The sequence below is a fragment of the Paecilomyces variotii genome, assembly GCF_004022145.1.
Source record: "Paecilomyces variotii strain CBS 101075 chromosome Unknown C8Q69scaffold_3, whole genome shotgun sequence".
Lineage (NCBI taxonomy): Eukaryota > Fungi > Ascomycota > Eurotiomycetes > Eurotiales > Thermoascaceae > Paecilomyces > Paecilomyces variotii.
Window position 1 is genome coordinate 110,329 of NW_021167142.1, and position 20,160 is coordinate 130,488.

At 49.4% G+C, this 20,160-nt stretch overlaps 10 protein-coding genes across 10 annotated transcripts; 6 read left to right on the forward strand and 4 right to left on the reverse strand.

Annotated features, from left to right (window-relative positions):
• The first annotated feature begins 102 nt into the window (after window positions 1-102).
• On the forward strand, window positions 103-998 carry C8Q69DRAFT_197705 (mitochondrial 54S ribosomal protein YmL38/YmL34). The gene is made up of 4 exons (XM_028626039.1): window positions 103-285; window positions 356-440; window positions 503-727; window positions 799-998. Exons 1-4 carry the CDS (start codon window positions 271-273, stop codon window positions 867-869), a joined length of 396 nt encoding a protein of 131 aa, XP_028486201.1. The 5' UTR covers window positions 103-270; the 3' UTR covers window positions 870-998.
• On the reverse strand, window positions 876-1,909 carry C8Q69DRAFT_460373 (putative DNA directed RNA polymerase II 15 kDa subunit). Its single transcript, XM_028630150.1, has 4 exons — window positions 1,670-1,909; window positions 1,428-1,599; window positions 1,160-1,249; window positions 876-1,102 (listed from the first exon to the last, which is right to left on the reverse strand). The coding sequence occupies exons 1-4, from the start codon at window positions 1,750-1,752 to the stop codon at window positions 1,058-1,060; spliced, it is 390 nt and encodes a 129-aa protein (XP_028486202.1). The 5' UTR covers window positions 1,753-1,909; the 3' UTR covers window positions 876-1,057.
• A 140-nt stretch (window positions 1,910-2,049) lies between these two features.
• On the forward strand, window positions 2,050-3,142 carry C8Q69DRAFT_197782 (peptidyl-prolyl cis/trans isomerase). The gene is made up of 4 exons (XM_028626040.1): window positions 2,050-2,193; window positions 2,271-2,674; window positions 2,731-2,847; window positions 2,903-3,142. The coding sequence occupies exons 1-4, from the start codon at window positions 2,191-2,193 to the stop codon at window positions 2,910-2,912; spliced, it is 534 nt and encodes a 177-aa protein (XP_028486203.1). The 5' UTR covers window positions 2,050-2,190; the 3' UTR covers window positions 2,913-3,142.
• Window positions 3,143-4,498, forward strand: C8Q69DRAFT_197783 (hypothetical protein). The gene has a single exon (XM_028626041.1). The coding sequence runs from the start codon at window positions 3,372-3,374 to the stop codon at window positions 4,101-4,103; it is 732 nt and encodes a 243-aa protein (XP_028486204.1). The 5' UTR covers window positions 3,143-3,371; the 3' UTR covers window positions 4,104-4,498.
• Window positions 4,499-4,782: 284 nt separating this feature from the next.
• C8Q69DRAFT_197837 (MFS transporter) lies at window positions 4,783-6,937 on the reverse strand. Its single transcript, XM_028626043.1, has 2 exons — window positions 6,244-6,937; window positions 4,783-6,186 (listed from the first exon to the last, which is right to left on the reverse strand). The coding sequence occupies exons 1-2, from the start codon at window positions 6,673-6,675 to the stop codon at window positions 4,906-4,908; spliced, it is 1,713 nt and encodes a 570-aa protein (XP_028486205.1). The 5' UTR covers window positions 6,676-6,937; the 3' UTR covers window positions 4,783-4,905.
• Window positions 6,938-7,604: 667 nt separating this feature from the next.
• On the forward strand, window positions 7,605-10,170 carry C8Q69DRAFT_197818 (hypothetical protein). Its single transcript, XM_028626042.1, has 4 exons — window positions 7,605-7,851; window positions 7,913-7,929; window positions 8,000-8,149; window positions 8,225-10,170. The coding sequence occupies exons 1-4, from the start codon at window positions 7,760-7,762 to the stop codon at window positions 10,078-10,080; spliced, it is 2,115 nt and encodes a 704-aa protein (XP_028486206.1). The 5' UTR covers window positions 7,605-7,759; the 3' UTR covers window positions 10,081-10,170.
• Window positions 10,171-10,361: 191 nt separating this feature from the next.
• C8Q69DRAFT_460389 (putative oxidoreductase) lies at window positions 10,362-12,490 on the forward strand. The gene is made up of 4 exons (XM_028630151.1): window positions 10,362-10,382; window positions 10,452-11,154; window positions 11,246-11,684; window positions 11,761-12,490. Exons 2-4 carry the CDS (start codon window positions 10,834-10,836, stop codon window positions 12,072-12,074), a joined length of 1,074 nt encoding a protein of 357 aa, XP_028486207.1. The 5' UTR covers window positions 10,362-10,382; window positions 10,452-10,833; the 3' UTR covers window positions 12,075-12,490.
• A 386-nt stretch (window positions 12,491-12,876) lies between these two features.
• Window positions 12,877-15,471, reverse strand: C8Q69DRAFT_197874 (Ser/Thr protein phosphatase family protein). The gene is made up of 4 exons (XM_028626044.1): window positions 15,201-15,471; window positions 13,943-15,126; window positions 13,139-13,868; window positions 12,877-13,057 (listed from the first exon to the last, which is right to left on the reverse strand). The coding sequence occupies exons 1-4, from the start codon at window positions 15,326-15,328 to the stop codon at window positions 13,027-13,029; spliced, it is 2,073 nt and encodes a 690-aa protein (XP_028486208.1). The 5' UTR covers window positions 15,329-15,471; the 3' UTR covers window positions 12,877-13,026.
• A 532-nt stretch (window positions 15,472-16,003) lies between these two features.
• C8Q69DRAFT_197882 (kinase-like domain-containing protein) lies at window positions 16,004-18,020 on the reverse strand. Its single transcript, XM_028626045.1, has 3 exons — window positions 17,795-18,020; window positions 17,130-17,743; window positions 16,004-17,079 (listed from the first exon to the last, which is right to left on the reverse strand). Exons 1-3 carry the CDS (start codon window positions 17,947-17,949, stop codon window positions 16,121-16,123), a joined length of 1,728 nt encoding a protein of 575 aa, XP_028486209.1. The 5' UTR covers window positions 17,950-18,020; the 3' UTR covers window positions 16,004-16,120.
• Window positions 18,021-18,127: 107 nt separating this feature from the next.
• Window positions 18,128-20,095, forward strand: C8Q69DRAFT_460397 (protein kinase). Its single transcript, XM_028630152.1, has 4 exons — window positions 18,128-18,832; window positions 18,893-19,215; window positions 19,278-19,615; window positions 19,674-20,095. The coding sequence occupies exons 1-4, from the start codon at window positions 18,528-18,530 to the stop codon at window positions 20,010-20,012; spliced, it is 1,305 nt and encodes a 434-aa protein (XP_028486210.1). The 5' UTR covers window positions 18,128-18,527; the 3' UTR covers window positions 20,013-20,095.
• Window positions 20,096-20,160: the final 65 nt, after the last annotated feature.

Consider the following 20,160-nt stretch of genomic DNA (forward strand, 5'->3'; position numbering starts at 1 on the left):
CAGCCTGAAGCGCTGAGTAGAGATGTGGCTGGGGGGATTCGCTCAGCTTTGTTCCTTAACTACCGGGCGTGCCGCATGGCATCCCGGTTAGTTTAAGGGGATTCGCGCTGTGTTTTGCGATCCGCGCTCTCTTCGGTCTGGGGTCGGCGATCGGCAAAACCTGTCCGGCGGCTGCGTCGGCGCATCAAATCTTTTGGACGACCAGAACAACAGGCCAGCAAGGGCAACCAGCGTCTCCAGGGCTTCTCTACCCGGTGATATGCGAGCAAGATGATCCAGCTAAAGGTCAGAATGGGCTATTCCGCCCGGAAATATCGCGCGTGAAGCTGACGGGAGGCTAACACGGGTCCTGCAGACGATGCTCAATTGCATCGACAACTCCGGTGCCGCAGTTGTCGAATGCGTGAACGTCCTCAAGAAGCACTCTCCTGCCACTATCGGTGCGTTGAAATGAAATCGAATGAGATACGGAAAGGAATTTACTGATGAATTCCTGCCCCAGGTGACCGCATCATCGTCGTCGTCCAGAAGCAGCGCAACTTCGGCCCGGAGAGCTCAACCAACAGCGGTATCGCCAACAAGGTCCGAAGAGGAGACATCCGACACGCCGTCGTTGTCCGTGCTAAGAAGGAGGTTCAACGGCCCGATGGAAGCTTCATCAAGTTCGATGACAACGCCTGCGTTCTGATCAACAAGTCAGGAGACCCGATCGGAACGAGATTGAACGGTACGTTGCGCCTTGCTCTTTTCCGGCACCTTACAGGATGTCGGTCTACAAGATACTGATCTGCGATACAGGTATTGTGGGAGCGGAGCTACGAGGCAAACAATGGTCCAAGATTTTGTCATTAGCACCTATGCATTTGTAAACTAGTATAAGAATCAATCAAGAAGTCCATCTCCAAATCAACGCTTCCTTATTTTTATTTGGCGCTCCCGAGCTATGCATAACGAGCTCGAACCATCAACAATTTATCAATATCCCAACAATCGCCTAAAACTCCAAACAACCTCCTGAAACTATAACCGGGGTATCGATAACCGGAAAGGTCTGGTATCATGTAAACACATTACCGCAGGTGCAGCAGACATAGTAGAGTTTCTGTCCAACAACACATTAGAGCAGTCACAAGTATAGTCCACGCTGGGGGTGTCTTACCATTCCAGTCTCCGCAGATCGCTGTTGCGACTGGAAGAACACCGCCTCGTTTTCACCGCAGCTCGGGCAAAGCTTGTTCGACCGGGGCAGCTGTGGAGAGAAACAGCGTGTTAGCCATGAAAGAATGACAAGTTTTCCCTTAGGACTTTTGTGCATGTGGCCATTATGAAGACGCATCCGACTCCTCATAATCAGAGCTTTCCGTGTCTCCGCAAATGGAGCAGGTGAGTTCTTCACCGCAGTAGAGGCAGAGCTCAGGCACACCAACCGTAGGATCTGATGCGACATCCTGAGTCACACCAGCTGTGTCTCCCACTTGACTGTTCAGCTTGTTCTGGTAAACGCAGTACGAAGATGCAGGCTCGGCGACATGGCAGGTTCGGCAGGTAAACATCAGGCGGTTGTTGACACGGTCTTCCTTCGGGTAGAGCAAGTTGGAGCTGAAATGTATCCGTTAGCAAACTCGCTGATCGATACGGGTATACTGAGGTGCGCAGATCAGTTACTTACCATTCGCGACAGAATCGAAAATGAATCTGATCGACGTTCTGCTTAGAGTCGCCACCGGTCGACGAGGCAGGACTGGCGGACATCTTGTGTGGTAGTGGTATTAATCGGTGGGAACAGGAGTCTGAAAGATAGTTTTCGAGGTTATGTCCTATTCGGGTGTTTTGTTTGGGCTTTGTATCTCTCTTGAGAGCTGGCAGATCAAGAATACTGGATGTTCTTTAACGTTGTGGTCATCGATCGAGCAGCGCAGAAGTCTGAAGAGGCAAGCTAGACGCCGCAGACACTAGACCAAACTGGGCCGGAACAGCGCACGGACCATCAGCCCTACCGCGGCAACGGCTGTCCCTCACTCCCCGCAGTTGGAATCAAGTTGAGATCGAGTACGATTTCCTCCCTTGCCGAGACTTCTATGACCCTCCTTTGACTATAGACATCCTGAGATAGTCGCTACTATCATCCTTTCTTCGGTTTATACCAGATTCCTCTTCTTTATACCATCCTTCGTTGCGTATTCGCTCAAAATGGTAGGCACTGCCCCTCATTCGAGCTATTAGCTGCTATGATCCCTTATGGCATCATATACCTGACTATGGAACAATAGGTTGACGCAGGCCTTCCAGCGGGCTGGGAAGTCCGTCACTCCAATTCCAAAAACCTGCCGTACTACTTCAATGCTTTGACGAAAGAGTCGCGCTGGGAACCCCCGGCCGACACCGACACTGAGAAGCTAAAAATCTACATGGCCACGCACCACAGCGCCCCTGCTGCCAACGCATACAGTGCTGGCCACGGAGAGGGCAAGATACGAGCAAGCCATCTGCTCATCAAGCACAGAGACAGCAGACGGCCCAGTAGCTGGCGGGAGGCAGAGATTACAAGGTCCAAGGAGGAGGCATATGAGATCCTGCGTGCCCATGAGAAGCGTATCCAGTCGGGCGAGGCTAGTCTGGGGGACATCGCTGTTTCCGAATCGGACTGCAGTAGTGCTAGGAAGAAGGGTGACCTGTATGTTTATACTTTTTGCGAAAACTGCAACGAGCCAAAAGCTAATTCGAACCTAGCGGTTTCTTCGGACGAGGTGAGATGCAGAAAGAGTTTGAAGATGCCGCATTTGCTCTTCAGCCGGGCCAGGTGAGCGGCATCGTGGAGACTGCATCTGGTCTTCACCTGATTGAGCGGTAGGCAGCTTCTTCGGAGTCCTGATTCGCAGCTGCTAACGCAAAATCGTCACAGAGTTCAGTAGAGACAGCATATAAGTCCTTTTCGGTGTATTTAGTGATGTGACATGAAAAAATCAATATGTCCAGCTGGCAATTGATCCGCATCTGCAATCATGAAGAGCTATCTTTTCCTATGACTTTCGATCGAAATATTAATATACATACTTTCTCATGTTCTCTCTCTGTAGGGTTCGACGTTGCAATGTATACTTATCAAGAAGCCAACGAGCTATTCTCATTTTTATACGGCACTTCCCGGCTCAAAGTCTACCAAGCCATTCTCTGGTTTTGTCCAAGTCCACAATGGTGCACCTATGTCCGCGTTACTCCTACTTCTTACCTCTTTTTTCGAGAAAGGACAAAACAAGACGCGTCTTTCAAGACCATCCTCGACTATGGTTTTCCCTTCTTCTCTCTGTACATACAGTTGATACGCGTTTAACACCCTCTTCCTCTATCTCATCCAATATCCCCTCTCCACCATGTGTGTCTCCACTAATATCCCCTTCTTTCCCCTGGGGAAAGCCTACATCCCGCTCGAGACCCGTGTGACCAAATTCGTCTTCGATAGAAACAACCTCGCCATCCCACCACATCTCCAGCCCATGACACCCAAACGAGTCCACGATGAGCTCCGCAACGTCCGCGAAACCGCCACGACCACATTCAACTTCCTCAAAGCTCTCGACCGTATCTACCACACGCGTTTCTACCACATGTGTCCCAAAACAGATCGCACCCAATACTACCTCCACCGCGAATCCATCGACTACCTCCTCAACTGGGAACCAGACTCCATCCACCCTTACCTCCAAGCCTCAGCCGAAGCGCGCGGATATCGCATCCTCCCCGTCGTCGCCCCCACAGCAAAAATCCCCCCATTCATCCTCCACTTCCACATCGAGGAGGAAACATACACGGCCTTCCAGATCGAATATTCCCGTCTCCGCATGGAGTATCTTCGAGGTCCGTACATGCGCTGGATCGACGCGAAGGCGAGCATGGAAAAAGTCCTAAGGGGATGTGAGAGTGAGATGGGCGATATGGACTATCGCGCTTGGCGGAGGTGGTGGGATCGGATTTTTCTGAGGGAGATGGATAAGTGGGAGCATAGAGCGCAGGAAATCAAGATGCCGGCGTGGAATGAGATTGTTAAGGAGTTGTATTGTTTGATTCAGGAGAGGGTTGATTTGGAGGGGTTTTGGGAGGAGTGAATTGTGGTTGGTTGGTTTGATGGATGATGGTATTGGGATGGATGTTGGTTTTCGATATCGATACGAGTCGCTGAGGACGTGGAGCATATTATTGGACTGGATGTTGCAGTACAAAGGAAGTTGGCAATCATTCATCCTTTTATTGGAAAAACTACACTCGACACAATGAACATGGGTATGGTGAACATGAAAAGAAGCAAAAAGGAAAGGAAGGGAAAAACCGAAAGGACGGAGACCATATTATGTACGATGTACGATGTTTGACATCTACCTTTCGTTCTTGATGTTTCTGGCACTGATCAAAAAGTTTCTACTTTGGGTGACATCAACATCCCATCTATACAGTTAATCTTAATGAATTTGTATTTTATTATCACACTATTACAATGCAGCAGAACTTATTACACTGCACTCTCATTGTTCGAAGATATCGCTTCACAGGGCATGGTCATAAAGATCACGTGATGAGTAAGCCCTATTCCATGAGCTGGTTGTTGGTAAAACTCCCATGCGAGGCAGATAGGTATCTAGCTAGAATAATACACATTTTAGTATAGTATCACGAAATTAGGTACGCACGATTTGAAATAATAAATGTCGTCGTATTCCTATCTCATACACAAAGTTCCCATACAGTTCCTACCCCAGCGCTAGACTCCCTGCGGACATACAGTGAAGAAGAATGAAACTAGTAAGTTCATAGTTATATAAGTCAAGGTATCATGATCATTCCACGCGTCTATAAAATAGAAGCAAGTGGATCATCTGTGCCCCAGGAACCGGGCAGTTGCTGTTGCATGGGCTAGTGGGCCACAGCAACGGTCTTGTTGTTCTTTAGTCGCTCCTTGATAATGTCCTTGCGCTCCTTGCGGAGCTTAAAAGCGTACGGAACGCCGAATCCGTGGTTGAAGACCTCCTTGATCTCCTCGAGAGTCAAGCCCGAGACTTCAGGGTAGAAGAAGATGATCAAGATCCAACCGACACCACAGATACCGGCGTAGAAGCCAAAGGCACCGGACGGCGTCCAGGCCTTCATCATCGAGAGGAACGTGCTGGAAATGATCACGTTGCTGCCCCAGGAAGAGCAAGCTATCCACATTGTTCCCATAGCGCGGACTTCCAGTGGGAAGAAGTCGGTGCTCATCCAGGCAATGTTCCCGACGGACACACCGTAAAACACGACGAAGAAGATGATGAAGACGAGGACGGCAATAGCTGCTGGAGGGATCTTGGTTGATTCGACAGCCAGTGTATCGAGGTTGACTGGGATGTAGAGGAATGCGATGGCAATTGCGATCAGTGAGGCGGACATAGCCCAGACAGTGCATAGCATGATACGACGGCGTCCGACACGGTCGACGATCACCATGTTGACCCAAGTCATTATAAAGTTGACTCCAGCGACTACAATTCCCACTGCGACGGGGTTATTGAACCCGACCAGCCCGAACAATGTTCCAGAGTAGTACATCAAGCTGTTGAAACCGGACAGCTGAGAGATGACCATCAGGCCGGTGGCACTGAGCAGGGCGCGGAGGTTGGCTGGGTTGGTGTGCATCTGCTTGATCTTAGACCACCGGCTTTCACCTTCATTCACCTCCTTGGCTTCATCACAGGCGATCATGATTGAGGTCACCTTGCTAGCAACCTGCTCGTCGGTGGCGCCCTTGTAGATCTTCTGGAGCACCACCCTGGCCTGGTCTACCTTGCCATGGTAGATGAGATGACGAGGTGATTCCGGACAGAACGGCAGCAGAACCGCAAGCGTAATAGCAGGGACAGCTGCTAGGCCCACCATATATCTCCAGCCATTAGGCACATTGGCAAAGGCTGCCCCAATGGCATAGGAGACCACCTGACCTCCTGTGATAGACATATTGTTCAGTCCGATAAGACGGCCTCGCACCTTGGTCGGAGCGATCTCTGCGATGTAGAGGGGCACGACCATGGCTGCGGAACCGACACCGAATCCGATCACAAGACGTCCCACGGACATCTGCGCGATGGTGAACGATGCAGCTTGCAAAACGGCACCAATGGTGAACAGACCACAGCCGATATAGATTGCCACCTTGCGGCCGTACTATACACTGTCTTAGCCATGCGATCAATAATTCGGGTTGTATATGATTTAACATACCCTGTCTGCCGTGAGGCCGGCGATAATGGCTCCCACAAAAGCACCTCCTGAGCATAGTGAGGTGATCAACTCCTTTTCGCTGCTAGACACAGGCCGGTTGTTGAGATCGTTACCCAGATACACGAGGACGGCAGATATAATTCCAGTATCATATCCAAACAATGACCCAGCAATAGACGCTGTTAGAGCCACCAGCCAGACGAACTTGCTTGTTGGTAGGGAGTCGATAGAAGTATCGTCGGACTCCCATGCACTGTGTTCGATATCGCCGTCAACCTTGTCCGCATGGACGACGTCGGGCTTGTCGAGGCTCATTCTGTCTGCTGGATACGAATGTATCTTGCCTGTAATGGGTCGAGCGTGTTCGATATGCCGGTACTCTTCGCGCTTGTCATCTTTACTCTGCGTCTGCTGCTCATTTTGAATTGCCATGGTGGAATATATCACGTGGCGGTGACGACGTATAATGGATATAGAAACAGTAAGAATCAAAGATCCCTCATAAATGTATTATTGGAAAAAGCAATCCTATCATTCAGGTAGATAAGTGTTTAATGAGATGAGCAGTGGGCAGATCTGGCAGGTAGCTCTTGGTGTCGCCGACATGAACGGCAGGACACATGGTGCGTAGCACCGTATAAATAATACTTCGGTAGGGAGACCAGACGACGACGAGTATGGACGTGACATGATCATTGGACACGGAGAGACTAGATGGTGGCTTTTTGCGGGGGATAAACGGTGTCTGGAGAGAAAGCTGGGGTTGTGGAGCGGACTTCCTGACTTGGGAGTATGATTCGACTGGGAATGCCTACTTTTGCTTGCTGGGAACTTTCCTTTCTTTGTCTTGGGCTGGCTTTCTTGGGATGGGATTCCCCAGAGTAACTGGCCCGGAGACTCTGCGCCATTTTCCCCGAATCATACCCTGTGCTGTAGGTACTGTACGGTAGTACTTACTATCCACCATGGATTGTCTTGTAGACACTCCAGACTGTCGTACGTTCATACTGTCTGTGTAGAGCAGGAATGTGTATCAACGTCGACTCAATGCCAATCCTCTTGAATTCCATGTCGTCATAATTTTCTTCTAGTGTATTTTTCCCCGCAAAAAGCCGCGATGGTGTGGAGCATTCATTATTGTAGGAGAAAAAAATGCGGGGGGAACTAACGAAGAGGAGTAAAGTCAAGACATCTTCCCCAACCATACCGTTTCTCCCAATACCCGCGTCAACTGGAGAAAGTGTCGGCTAACCGGTCACCTCAACCGAGGACATCATTGGTGTGTCGCCCGATCCCAGTCAAACTGCAGCGAATTATCTCCTCTTCTATGGAAATTGTCAGCCCGAGCAGAAATACCCTGGGCAGTCCCAATTGCCGACCTCATCCAGCGCCACAGTGGACTGGAGGCACATTTAGGCAACTTGTCGCCGTGTTTTCGCTCGATCGATCGAGGACGATGATCACGATAAGTCTATAGGGCTTATACCCTTTCTGTCGCTGCGCCGCGTCAATATCGATGGCTGAGTCTCGCCCGGGGAAGATGTCGGCGGAAACTCCACGACCGCGACGAGGGCAATTCGACTCTCTACTGCCTTGCAATAATTGCAGATAAGTTATTGGATCCATCCGATTGCCTGGAGGACCGTGAATATTGACTGGCTGCCCACACAGAGAAGCATGTGAAATGTAGGTATTATGCCACGAAAGATCATGGACCATTGATGGACAACCAGAGAAATCCTGACCAGCGGAACAGGTCACTACGATTCAGATGGCCAATGTCAACGGTGTAAGCGTGAAGGCGAAGAGTGTGTGCGCGAACGAACCAGGATCCGATTCCGTCATGGTTCTCGTGGCAGCTTCCATACCACCTTCGCCGAAGACCAGCCCTGGGTGGGCACGGGAGGTAATGCTTGTAATCCATGCCGTTTGTTTGTATCCGATGGCCGCAAGTATAGGCGCTTAATGCATCAGTGAATAGGGATATTCCAGTTTGTCAATGAGACGGCTGGGGTTGTAGCAAGTTACTTGCAACAAGAGGGCCCCGATAGAGAATCAGATGCCGTGGTGGAAGACGAGCCATGGGGTGATCACAATGTCCGGTTATTGACAGGACAGACACCGGCAAGCGGTGGCACCAAGAAGCAGCCTGAGTCCTCTGCGTTGGTAACCTGTGCGAGAAATGTACCAGGTGCATCTACGCCAAGACGTTCGTTCTCTGGCAGCATCTCCTGCGAGCCATCGCATGGGAGGAACGAGATCGATAGGGAGCAACCGACAGGCAGAGGCATGAGTGGTCATGCTCAAGAGCCAGCTTCCACACCATTATCATCATCGTCGTCGTCGCAGGCCTTCCCTCTTCCGCGCTACCGCCCCAGGGTCCCGTCATATTCGGCCCCTCGAACACCCTCTGATTATCCTTCTGTGTCTGATTTCTCCAGCCCAGGATCAGCGTCTGCGTACCAGATTTTCCAGCAGGCTGTCCTTCAAGATCCTACTACAGACCCTTTCTGGGACGACCTAGTGAAACGACCCGCCAGAGAAACGTTCCACGATGGCCACGGCCGCCTGCAGGCAGTACTTCTTCGTTATTATGCAGAAGAGATTGCCGACCGGTTCGACCTCTGCGATCCTGAACGCCATTTTGCTCGGGTGGTCCCTCAGCGAGCGCGCTCCTGTCCGCCTCTGTTAAACGCGATCTTTACCACATCAGCCCGCCATCTCACACGGCTCCCAAGGCACCGTCATGCAGCAGGGGCAGTGGAGTGGAGAGGCAGCCTTCTTCCTGATCTGACTGAGGAAGTAGCCGTGTATTATCATAATGAATGCATCCGAGATCTGTTGAGATTGAGTGTTGACCCGGAACAGATTCACGATGAGAACCTTCTAGCTGCGGCGACCATCCTCCGGACGGACGAAGAGATGGATTCTCCGGTGCGGGATGGCGACGGTGACCAGGAGGTGTTTCTGCAGATGTTGAACATTTTCATCAACGCACAAGTTCCAGCTGTGACAGCGACTTCTCAGCCGCGACCTGGTTACCTTGAGCAGCAGATCAACAACAACACCGCGAGTGGCATGCAGGCTTTTGAGGGGATGGGCCATGCTCACCCTGCCCAGGATCTTCACGTCCAAGGCCTGCGGCAAGCTGTCATCCGGATTGCCCTCCGCCAGGAGCTCTTCACATCGTACATGAAGCACCGTCCGTTGAAGTTCCCTCCCTTCCATTATGAACCTTTTCGTGGTTTCTCCCCAGCTGACGACACCATGTGGGCTCATCGTCTTGTGATTTTCTGTGCCGATGTGTTGCAGTATTGTTATGGAGCCAACGACGCAGGGACACCTCATCACTCTGAGATACAGTGGCAGGAGCTAAAGCGCTACGGTGAAGAATTAAGACTGGCACTGCCAGAGTCCTTTGCGCCCATTTTCTATCGGCCCCCGAACATAGAGACGGAGGAGATCTTCCCAGAGATCTGGTACCTGCAAGATTGCCATGTCACGGGAATGATGCACGCAGAACTGGCACGACTGTTACTGGCAGTATACAATCCCACCCGACCTCGATTGGGTCATGGATACGCCGCCAGCATGCGGGAGCTCACCTTCGAGCTTCAAAAGACCGTGTTGCGGCTCTGTGGGATTGCACTCAGTAACCGCCAGTTGCCGTCCGTGTTCATCGAGGCATTCATGGGCATTTCCACGTACGGGGAGTATTTTGAGGACCAAAGGGCACAAGCAGCATTACTTGGCGTTCTGGACGTGATGCACGAAGAGCATGCTTATCCCACCGCAAAGATCGTCCAGGCGTTGAAAGAGGCGTGGGGTTGGGTTTGAGATTCAATGACTATTCAGCATGCAGGAAAAGGCACAATCTTTGCTTGCAGATCGAAAAGAAAAGAAAAGATGTCGAGTTATAGCGAGTCTACTCTCTTTATTGAATCACGCAGCAAGTCAATTCCAGTTGCTAGGCTTTTTTATCTATCTTCCTGATGACAGCACGATAACTAGACACTCCAGACCCGTCCGGAAATCATTGCTGCCGCTATGGCCTGACTCGAGGAGGAACTGTAGCAGGAGTCCATAGGTGATCGGAAATTGTTTACCAGGATCCATCACATGGTCAGCCACCAGCAGCAGTAAGGCTGTATCTTCCCCTCTTCCTCTCGTTGCTTAAGTTAGTATGTTATGTGTTGATGTCCCGCAAGGCCATCGGAGGCAGTTTCCCGGTTGCTGCCAAGACAGGCAAGTGCCGCCGCCCGACATTCCCCACGGGGCAACTCCGCGCGGAGTAACAGTGGGCCTATCGCCCGCCCCGGTTTTCCTCTTTGGGCCGCACGGCGATTGAGCTTCGAATTTCCTTTTCCGAATGTCAACAAATCGGGCCATTTGGTGTAGCACGAGAGATGGACGAGGTACGCGGAGATTGTAGGGGACGCTATATCTAGGTAATGGTCTCGCTGGTCTGAAAAGGGCTGGATTGTCATCGAAGTGCATTGTTGGCGGATCTCTCCCAAGTAAACGGTTCTTTGAAGACGTCGTTGCTGCTTGAAAATCTCAGGGAATTCCCACACTAACCACCACGTCGCCATGTCTACCAAGCTCAAAGTCGCTATCGCTGGTTTGGGCCGCATGGGCTCCCGCCACGCGAACCACTTCTACTCCTACACTCCCCGCGCGGAAGTGGTAGCGGTCACGTCGCCCGTGCAGAATGAATTGGACTGGGCGAAGACCAATCTCGGAAATCCCCGAACATACCTCGACTTCGATGAGCTGCTGGAGAAGGAGAAGGATCTGCAGGCGATTGTCATCGCGTCGGCCACTTCCGTGCACGCAGAGCAGGCCATCAAGGCGATCAACAAGGGACTCCATGTTCTGTGCGAGAAGCCCCTGAGTACGAACATTGAAGAGGTATACTTGGATTTGATCTAACTGAAGATAATGTCCTATGGGTAGTGGTGATGAGAGGTAGTTATGCTAACGAAGAAACTCAATCGTACAGTCCCAGAAAGTGGTCGACGCCTACCACGAATCGCTCAAGACTCGTCCCAACCAGAAGGTCATCTGCGGTTTCTCCCGTCGCTTCGACGCCTCCTACCGCGATGCCTTTGAGAAGCTCCAGTCCGGGCTGATCGGCCGTCCCAGCGTCTTCCGCTCCCAGACCTGCGACAAGCTGGACCCGTCCGGATTCTTTGTCGAATACGCCCAGTTCTCTGGTGGTATCTTCGTCGACTGCTCCATTCACGATATCGATCTGGCGCTCTGGTTCTTCGGTGAGGACTCAGTCGTCAAGTCTGTTACTGCCGTTGGTATCACTGCCGTGTCTCCTGAACTGAGGAAGTACAATGATCGCGACAATGCTCTTGGGATCGTGGAGTTTCACGATGGAAAGATTGCCCAGCTTTTCTGCAGCCGCATGATGGCTGCTGGCCAGGAGGACTGTGAGTCATTTTCCTATTGAATACTCCCTACTTTCAATCATATTTCAAACAGAGATATTAACATGATTTTCAATAGCCACCGAAATCACCGGCACGGCTGGCAAACTCGCCGTCAACACTCAACCGGCGGCCAACCTGGTCAATATCTACGAACCCACCGGTATCCGTCGTGAGATCCCACCCCATTACTACGGCCGCTTCCGCGACGCTTTCATCACCGAAGCCAACGAATTCACCGCCTCCTGCCTGGACAACACCCCGCCTCCCATGAAGCTCGAAGGCGCAGTGGCTGCCGTTCGAATTGGATGCGCTCTGCAGGAATCCCTGATTACTGGAAAGAAGATCGACTTTGATGAGAAAGGAAACCGGATCACTCTGGCGAATCTGTGATCCCCCGTCCCCTGCCCTAACGGATTATTTTATTTTCTTTCTCCACATCATAAGGCGTAATAATGGCGATGATGATGATGATGATGTCTGCTCTTCTCTTGGTTTTCATGACTACTTCCTTTGATTATTGGGCATCATGATAGAGACTAAAAATAAAGTAGTAAATTCGTTGTCTCTGCTTGATACTGCGGAATATAAATCGAAATCGTCAGCGTTGTCTTAACCCTTATCCAAAAAAAATAAAATAAAATAAAATAAAAAGAAAAAGCAATAAGCAAGACTTCTAAAGACTTCAAATGAACACAGTACTGTGCAATATCCAATAATAACAAGTTATGCGATACTTTCGAGGAACGCAAGACTCCAAATAACAAAGAGTATTGTAATAATCACCTAACACCAATTCAATTGGTCCTTTCATTCTTTTGGACATGAAGCTAAACATCCATGAAACCAATAAGGATCCGAAAAATGACCCCCAAGGCGCGCGCGAGGTAACGGTCTGAGGTATTCTTACTTCCCGCTAGTTCGATCGCGAGCTTGCTTTCTTCTCCTTCTTAGGACTGATAAAATTAAATGCACTTAACGAATATTTCCTATTCAATACCTGAAGGTAAAGGATCCAAGATATCCATGGATGTCTTTGCCCGTCTGGCCCCTAGCTTAGCTCGCGACAGAGGACCTTGGAGACAAACTTATCTACCTACCTAGTTAGTCTGGTCTGGTCTGGGACCCCGTACCTAATTAAGGACCTAACGTTTATTATCTCGAGCTTAAATATAGTCTAAATTCACTTCCGAAAACAGCATATACTTGGAACGGATAGCAAGATCGGGATTGAAAAGAGAAGGTTTCTCCTCTCCAAAAAAGAAAGCTAAGTAGAATTCTATTTAGGAGACTTTCTATCTATCTACCTCCCTGAAAGGGACAAAGCACGATTCGCATATCTACTTTAAGTGAATGCGCTTTGGACCGATCCGTATCTGTTTATGAGGTCAGAATTCCAACATTCTGCTGGAATAAAATAAAAAGAAAGACAGAAAGAAAGAAAAGCTCAGACTCACCCTTGTGGGCATTGACTTCCCAATGCAACGCTTCCACTGCGCATGTAGCAGATTCGTGCTTCTTGACAGGCAGTGTTGGTGCAGTTGGGACTCTGTGTGCTGGATTTTCCCTGGTAGGTATTCTGTAGAGTGACCAGACTGATATTCTTCGCCATAGCCTCTGTCACTTGGAACCAGAACGTTGCGTTGAGAGGCTCGTCGGCACCCCATGAGACAGCAGGTCCGTATGTTTCGCGTGTTGAATATTCCAGGCTGTAAGTCGGGCCTGTCCCGTTCAGTGATGAGAATGAAGACACATTGGAGACAAAGGTGTAGGCCTCGTATATGTTGAAGTCGCCCGTGTCCACTTCATACAGTCGGAATCCGCTGTTCAAGTTCGTCAGCGGTGTCACACTGGGTCCGATCCAGCCGGTGGTCAGAGCAGTGTCGGCACTTTGCACGGTTCCGTTATTAGCAAAGTAGATCATAAACTGGTCCTCATGGGTGTGGCCGAAGAAGATATTAGCAATCACGTGCGGCGAGTATCGGTCGACAATCTGATAGAAGAGGTTTGTCGGGTTGGGGATCGGGTTGGTGCCGTCCCAGCCACTCAGGACGTGACCCATGATCCAGACGCGCTCACCGGCATCCTCTGCTTTCTGGAGTTCCTCGATTAGAAACGCCAGGATCCCCGAGTTGTCGGGGTTTTCAGCGTTGATGAAATTGAGATAATTGCTCGAATACCAGAAATCTAGCAGTGTGTCAGCTTTGTCCTCTTCTGACTTTCCCGCCCTATCACAAGATATGCGTTTTTAGTGAACTTACCAGTGTTAAGGGTGATAATGCGAAGACCATAGTGGTTCTTGATTGAGTATGCACCGTAGTGCGTGGCAGCAGTACGGGCGGTCTCCGCATCAATCCATCCCTCATGCTGCCACAGTCCAGCAACGTGATCATAATTCCAACTGAGCTCCGCTCCAACTGTGCCTCCCAATTTATGCGGAGCGTCCATATTGGCTGGGCTGGTGTCATGGTTTCCCAAGGCTGCGAAGACGGGCCCAGTGAGGTACAGCTTGAACATCTCAAAAACGCTAGTCTCGGTGTATTCGACGTATGCTTGCGAGAGCTCTGGCTCAGGGTCATGAGAGACCAGGTCTCCCGTATATAGGGTCCACCCCAGCGACTCTTGCCCCCTTCCCTTTCCAGTCCCAGTTAGAGGACCGACGGCCTGCAGAACCGCAAGCGCTAGATCGTAAGGACTATCGCACTTAAACTCGCCATAGGGGGATGCTGACAGGAGGACCTGGTCAGGCGATGCAGTGTTCGGGTTATTGGCCCGACAGCATAGACTGGATGAGCAGTTGGCTTCAGCACCCACTGAATATCGTGCATCCAGGTGTAGGTCAGACATATGCAAAACTTTGACGCGCTCCCCGCTGGCCTTGGGGACGCGAGCCGTAGCATTGGCCGGCTTTGGTTTGGGGAAAAGATTCTCTGTGTTCAGAGGGCTCGTCGATGGACGACTGCAGTAGCTCGAGTTGATCGCATGGCAGATGTACTCTCCATCGAGCCCAGTGACATTTGCGTAATACAGGACCTGGGTCCAGATTGCGCCAAAATTGGTCGCATTATACGACGACTGACACGATGAATTAGAGGCAAAGTGGAAGCTTTCACACAGCGATACCATGGCGCCGGGGACGAAAGATGGTGCATACCAGGCCGCTGGTTGGGCGGCAGCCAAAGCAGCCTGGCATCTTTGACAACTACTCAGCGAGCTATTGGACTTGATCACTTCGGTCACATTAGCAATGGTTTCCCTGATAAGGTCCTTGGCTTGCGCATGGGATAGAGTCTTCCTTGCTGGGGGATATGCCACGGGATCCGAATTGACGGTGGGAAAGTTGGTGGGGTCTGTTAATTCGAATGGGTAGACCGTGTGCAATACCGGGTCCGATATTATCGGCTGCGGTTCCTGAGTTGGAGATGCGGGGAGAATATAGTATGAGCTATATTTATCCGGCACATCAGTATTAACAAGTTAATACACAAACATGAGACCATAGCCGGTGGAAATACATACGAGAACGCGGTAGTTGGAAAGCCTTCAGGCGCCACGAAGGACGACTGCCCGGGGATGGATGAAGCGGCTGCAGTGGGTGAAGGCACGAATCCCACAGCCAAGAGGCCGCTGAGAAGAGGGAGCTGCATGCCGGGAAAACAACTAAGTATTCCCAGCGAAAAATAAGAATAAAAATAAAAATAGTAATACCCTCTGTACAATTCCTTTCGCCGTGCCCGACGGAGATCCCTGCAATGCACGCGTGGTCGTCAATCAATCCGGGTGCAGAACTTCAGTCCGAAGTCAAGGCGCCCTGGAAGGAGAAGGAACACCCTGCAACATAAGCGCGCTCCGGGAACTCCTAGATGTCTATATAGCTGTGGCTGCTACCACAAAATTGATTTCAGCAATAATCTGAAGTCCGCGTCATTGTCGGATGGAACCGAATTCCACTGAGCTTCTCTCACGCGAGCGAATTGCGATAGAGACAAGCAGAGCTAAGGACGACGGAGTGCCATCCGGTGTGCTATTTATGTTTAGTCCATCGAAAAGAATTAATCGAAGAATCGTTAAGGGCCTCTTGTGGGGAGAAAAGTCGGATCTCTTTGCGAGATATGTACACCCTGTCGCATGTGTGATGGAACGGAGATATCATTGGTGAGAGATAATAATATAGTTACATCGGGCTAAGCTATGTTTAGCCGGCGGGATCTAGATTCGAAATTAGCTTGGAAATTGGACGATCCGCGGGATCATACTCTTCCATATCTTTATTCTCACTATGTAGTTTCTTTCGAATGAAGAATTGCCACATATGACCATCGGGTGTGGAAAATAGGTTGTCGGGGGGAAAGACTATGCTGGCTAGCTGTCACAAAGTTTGGTCAAGTAGTGTCATATATGATGTGCAGAATACTGCAGTTATCGTACAAGATTGATTTTCAGTTCTTCTCATCAAAATCATCAAACGGAAAGTGCTCGCGGACCCCAGTTACATCGTCAGCAGTCTCGGATACTTCGAGCATTTTGCTTTTGATTTCTTGCGCCAATTCTTTCGCAGCTTCGTACTCACTATTCGGGACCCATCCCAATTCGTCGACGCCTAAAGCATCCCGCATTTGCTCCATTGCAATGTCAGCTTCTTTTTGTTGCGTGTCAAGATAAAGAGTGTCTTGAATAGTCCTTTCCGAGTACTGCACAGGAGACAGAGGAGGGTCTCCTTCGCCATGCACCGCAGAGTCAGCTGAGAGCAAATTCTGCCAGCTTCGTATGGCACGAATTATATCAGCCCGCAGAGTAACTGAGTCACCTTCCCATGGGGTGCCCGCGCTCTTAAAGAGCCGTTGACGTAATATAACGGAGTTGTCAAATATTGCATCATAATGTTCTTCGTTCAGCCGTCCAGTGAAAGCAGCATAAAGAAAATGAACCAATCTTTTTCGGAGCGTCTCACGTATCGATGCTTGCTCAGAGTGGGATAGTGACTCAAAGTTTGGCGGAAGATCTAGCTGGGGTTTTCTAAGCTCTTCTGATTCAGGGTCACCGTAGTTCTGAAAGTATTTTGGTATCCCAGCTGCGAGACCCAGAGGAAGAATAGAGGAATGTTGCCAATCAATCAATCCAAGTATTTCATTTGAATCTGACACAAGAATATTGTTTGGCTGGAAATCAGGATGTCGCATGACCGGCCGATGCAGCGCCGTTCCAGCCCCAAATCCAAGGAAAGGTACCAATTTTAGGTAATCAGACAGATTTCTCATGTGGGTATCAGGCGAGACCTTGGAAAAGTGATATATTTCCCTGTAGAGGCGTTCATAGGGAAGTCGAGGTTTCGCGTAATTTTTCGTCCAACATAATTCCCGCTCACCAACAGCCTGAAATATATCAGTAGATGACAGCCCTGCTGATAATTAACAAATGACGTTCATGAAAGATGAGAGATCCACGTACACGGTCCTCGGCCAATATTCAGTGTGCTTCTTTCATCATGCCACCAACTATAGTGTGCTATTGGTCCTACACAGAATTCAACATCCTCCTGACTTGGTAGAGGAACATTTCTCTCTGACGGAAGGTCTCTGCGATAGTATAGACTTCCATACGCGGGAAACTCTAACGACATCAATCGCGCCTCCCACTCGACAATTTGTTTCATGATTTTGTGCTGCTCTTTTGGTGTCATCGAATACCACGTATCGCCGAGAGGGGTACCGCCCAACTTCTCCATAATAATGTACTCAGAGCCAACAGGGCTTGTTTTTGTCGAACACCATGCGTACACCTCAGGTGTGCAAATCCCATGTAACCGTAGATAGTCCAGAGTGGCTACCTCGCTAGCCACAGTGTAGTGCTCAGGTACCGTAGACGGATACGGCAACCTCGCAATGACACACCTGCCATCTTTGAAAGTCGCCTGGAACAAACGGTTGAATCCGCCTTCCGATAACTTTGAGAAGGTAGCGATGTCGGATGAAATGCCGCCACATGCAACGGCAATAGCCTTCTTCAGGGCGACTACGTCAAACTTGAGGTAGCGCTCTGATAATCGTAAATGCTCATTGTAACTAATAGACCATCAGGTTGAAGAGAATCTCCTGATAGAATCAAATACGTACATCCATCTCCCGGATGTATATCCGAACAGTTCATCGGCGGGATATCTAATCGGCGTATGGACGGATCCAGCCACACCTCTCGTCGATCGAGGCCCATTCCTGCGGAGACATAGAAACCGAGTTTGTAAAGCACTATGGAAGTTCCGTATTCGCATCTTATCGAGAATTCAATTTCTGGGAGTCACATAGATCAAACCAAGAAATGTGTCAGGATTCAGGAGAAGTGTTTACCACTCCAGAAACGGCGGCTTTATCCTGACGGAAAAACAATATTTCCGAGTTTGCTGTCAACGACAGAACAAGCACATGAATCGGCAGTAATAATAAATGGCAATTAAAACGTGAAGCTAGACTACCCTTAATGAGTGATTATATTTAATTTCCTCCACCTACGCGCTTATTCGACCCCGCCGTCAAACGAGAAGTAATTTCTGGCTTCCCATACGACCGGCTGAGCCCCACAATCCATATGTAGTAAACAGTGTGATGGGGGGCACCGGATCTCTTTTATCGTTCAAAACAAGAAGCTATTCTTGTAGAAGACGAAAGTGGGACGTATCCTGAGAAGAATGAGGTAACTATATTGTTCCACTCCAAGGAGTCACTGCAGGGGAATTTCTGTTGGGCTCATCCTCAAACACGTAATTGGACTACGTCGTGACATGTTGCCGCTCATCACCATTAATTCAAACCAAGTGTGAGATCATTGCGAAGCTCGAAAAGACTACAGTCTATGTATACATTTGAGTACAAATATCATGCTTGCAGCATAACTCGCCGCATGATCTCAAGATCTGTTATTGCCTCCTGGGGCATACCGCGGCTGTCCATCATTTCCAACGCAACCTATTCGACGTTGCGTCGGATGGATGATTTCCCATATACCTCAACTATTGACGCAGAGCCTCTTCACCGCTACCAAAAAGGCGGCTACCATCCCATGACGTTAGGAAGTTTTTTGGATAACAAGAGATACAAGATACTGCACAAATTAGGGTGGGGAGGCTACTCGACAGTTTGGGCTGCAAGAGATCTCAGGTTGTACAAATTGCAGTTGCTGACTTCACTTCGAGCTAGACAGGACTAACTTGTTTCCAGAGAAGAAACGTATGTTGCTATCAAGGTGTCCATTTCTGAAAGAACGGATAGTGAGATAAATCGAGAACTCGACGTCATGAAGAAGTTGGCATCTATACACCCAAGCCCTCAACACTTCATACGCATGCTTGATGATTTTAACTTAGAGGGTCCGAACGGGACCCATAAGTGCCTCGTTTTCGAGCTCCTAGGACCAAATATCCCTGATATGATTGATGCGCGCTTTCCTGATGGCAGGCTTCCAGCGCAGCTTGCAAAGGCCATTGCAAAACAAGCGCTTTTTGGACTTGACATTTTGCACCAGCAGAATATTGGACACGGAGGTAAATCACGCTTGCATATTTATCTCTTGGCGTCCATATCTGATAATTGTTATCTAATGCAGACTTTCATACTCGCAATCTAGCTTTTGCCATGCCTTGTATGGACATATCTGAGGAGGAATTTATTGAACTCCTAGGAACTCCAGAGATCGGCTATGTCGAAAGGGGCGATGGAAAAGCTCTAGAGCCTAACATACCAGAGTACATCGTCAGGCCTGCCTCATACCGGACATTTCCTTGGCCGTCGTCGAGTTCAATCAAGATTGTTGACTTCGGTGAATCATTTTTGCACACGACTATCCCTCAGACTCTTCACACCCCACTACCGGTCCGAGCACCTGAGGTTATTTTTGGAGACCGTTTGGATTATCGTGTGGATCTGTGGAGCATGGGATGTATGGTGAGTACGATTGGTAGAAGATAGAAGTAATCTAGAACGATACTAATTGGTATGTCAGCTCTTTGAGCTTTTTGTTGGCCAACAGCCCTTTGATAGCTTCTTAATAACACCCACGATACTCGTCGGTCAAATGCGAGAAATGGCAAGCGATGCTCTACCTGAGAGATGGCAAGAGGCATGGAAGACAATGGATGATAAAGCTGCCACCAAAGAATCAGGACCCTCGTTGCAACAGTGGTTAGAAGACATGTATTTTGACGGTGAACGGAAGGAAGATTTGACGAAGGAAGATATAGCTAAGCTGGCGCAAATTATTGGAAAATTGCTGCGGTTTGAGCCGTCTACCAGGGCGTCAGCGAAGGAAATTTTAGATGATCCTTGGTTTAATGGTACCTAAATTAATAGGTTATTTATCACGATTTACTAATGCAAATCATGCAGATTTTCATATCCTAAATATATCAACCATAAAATGTCCCGAATATACATTATTAGTCCAATCTTGGAACATTTCTCTGAAATCTCCGCAGCCCCGTTCAGATTAG

Bases quoted from the DNA above. Each gene is read 5' to 3' on its own strand.
- C8Q69DRAFT_197783 (XM_028626041.1), top strand. From the start codon at position 3,372: ATGTGTGTCTCCACTAATATCCCCTTCTTTCCCCTGGGGAAAGCCTAC.
- C8Q69DRAFT_197882 (XM_028626045.1), bottom strand. From the start codon at position 17,949: ATGCGAATACGGAACTTCCATAGTGCTTTACAAACTCGGTTTCTATGT. The intron at 17,744-17,794 runs GTACGTATTTGA...ATGGTCTATTAG, and splicing joins TATACATCCGGGAGATGGAT to TTACAATGAGCATTTACGAT. The intron at 17,080-17,129 runs GTACGTGGATCT...AATTATCAGCAG, and splicing joins GAATATTGGCCGAGGACCGT to GGCTGTCATCTACTGATATA.
- C8Q69DRAFT_197818 (XM_028626042.1), top strand. From the start codon at position 7,760: ATGGCTGAGTCTCGCCCGGGGAAGATGTCGGCGGAAACTCCACGACCG. The intron at 8,150-8,224 runs GTAATGCTTGTA...ATCAGTGAATAG, and splicing joins GCCCTGGGTGGGCACGGGAG to GGATATTCCAGTTTGTCAAT.
- C8Q69DRAFT_460373 (XM_028630150.1), bottom strand. From the start codon at position 1,752: ATGTCCGCCAGTCCTGCCTCGTCGACCGGTGGCGACTCTAAGCAGAAC. The intron at 1,600-1,669 runs GTAAGTAACTGA...GATACATTTCAG, and splicing joins TTTCGATTCTGTCGCGAATG to CTCCAACTTGCTCTACCCGA. The intron at 1,250-1,427 runs GTTGGTGTGCCT...TTCTCTCCACAG, and splicing joins ATGTCGCATCAGATCCTACG to CTGCCCCGGTCGAACAAGCT.
- C8Q69DRAFT_460389 (XM_028630151.1), top strand. From the start codon at position 10,834: ATGTCTACCAAGCTCAAAGTCGCTATCGCTGGTTTGGGCCGCATGGGC. The intron at 11,155-11,245 runs GTATACTTGGAT...TCAATCGTACAG, and splicing joins TGAGTACGAACATTGAAGAG to TCCCAGAAAGTGGTCGACGC. The intron at 11,685-11,760 runs GTGAGTCATTTT...GATTTTCAATAG, and splicing joins GGCTGCTGGCCAGGAGGACT to CCACCGAAATCACCGGCACG.
- C8Q69DRAFT_460397 (XM_028630152.1), top strand. From the start codon at position 18,528: ATGTATACATTTGAGTACAAATATCATGCTTGCAGCATAACTCGCCGC. The intron at 19,216-19,277 runs GTAAATCACGCT...TATCTAATGCAG, and splicing joins GCAGAATATTGGACACGGAG to ACTTTCATACTCGCAATCTA. The intron at 19,616-19,673 runs GTGAGTACGATT...TTGGTATGTCAG, and splicing joins TGTGGAGCATGGGATGTATG to CTCTTTGAGCTTTTTGTTGG.
- C8Q69DRAFT_197874 (XM_028626044.1), bottom strand. From the start codon at position 15,328: ATGCAGCTCCCTCTTCTCAGCGGCCTCTTGGCTGTGGGATTCGTGCCT. The intron at 15,127-15,200 runs GTATGTATTTCC...GGATAAATATAG, and splicing joins TTTCCAACTACCGCGTTCTC to CTCATACTATATTCTCCCCG. The intron at 13,058-13,138 runs GTGAGTCTGAGC...CCTCATAAACAG, and splicing joins GGAAGTCAATGCCCACAAGG to ATACGGATCGGTCCAAAGCG.
- C8Q69DRAFT_197837 (XM_028626043.1), bottom strand. From the start codon at position 6,675: ATGGCAATTCAAAATGAGCAGCAGACGCAGAGTAAAGATGACAAGCGC. The intron at 6,187-6,243 runs GTATGTTAAATC...GACAGTGTATAG, and splicing joins CCGGCCTCACGGCAGACAGG to TACGGCCGCAAGGTGGCAAT.
- C8Q69DRAFT_197782 (XM_028626040.1), top strand. The intron at 2,675-2,730 runs GTATGTTTATAC...ATTCGAACCTAG, and splicing joins GCTAGGAAGAAGGGTGACCT to CGGTTTCTTCGGACGAGGTG.
- C8Q69DRAFT_197705 (XM_028626039.1), top strand. The intron at 441-502 runs GTGCGTTGAAAT...TTCCTGCCCCAG, and splicing joins GCACTCTCCTGCCACTATCG to GTGACCGCATCATCGTCGTC. The intron at 728-798 runs GTACGTTGCGCC...TCTGCGATACAG, and splicing joins GATCGGAACGAGATTGAACG to GTATTGTGGGAGCGGAGCTA.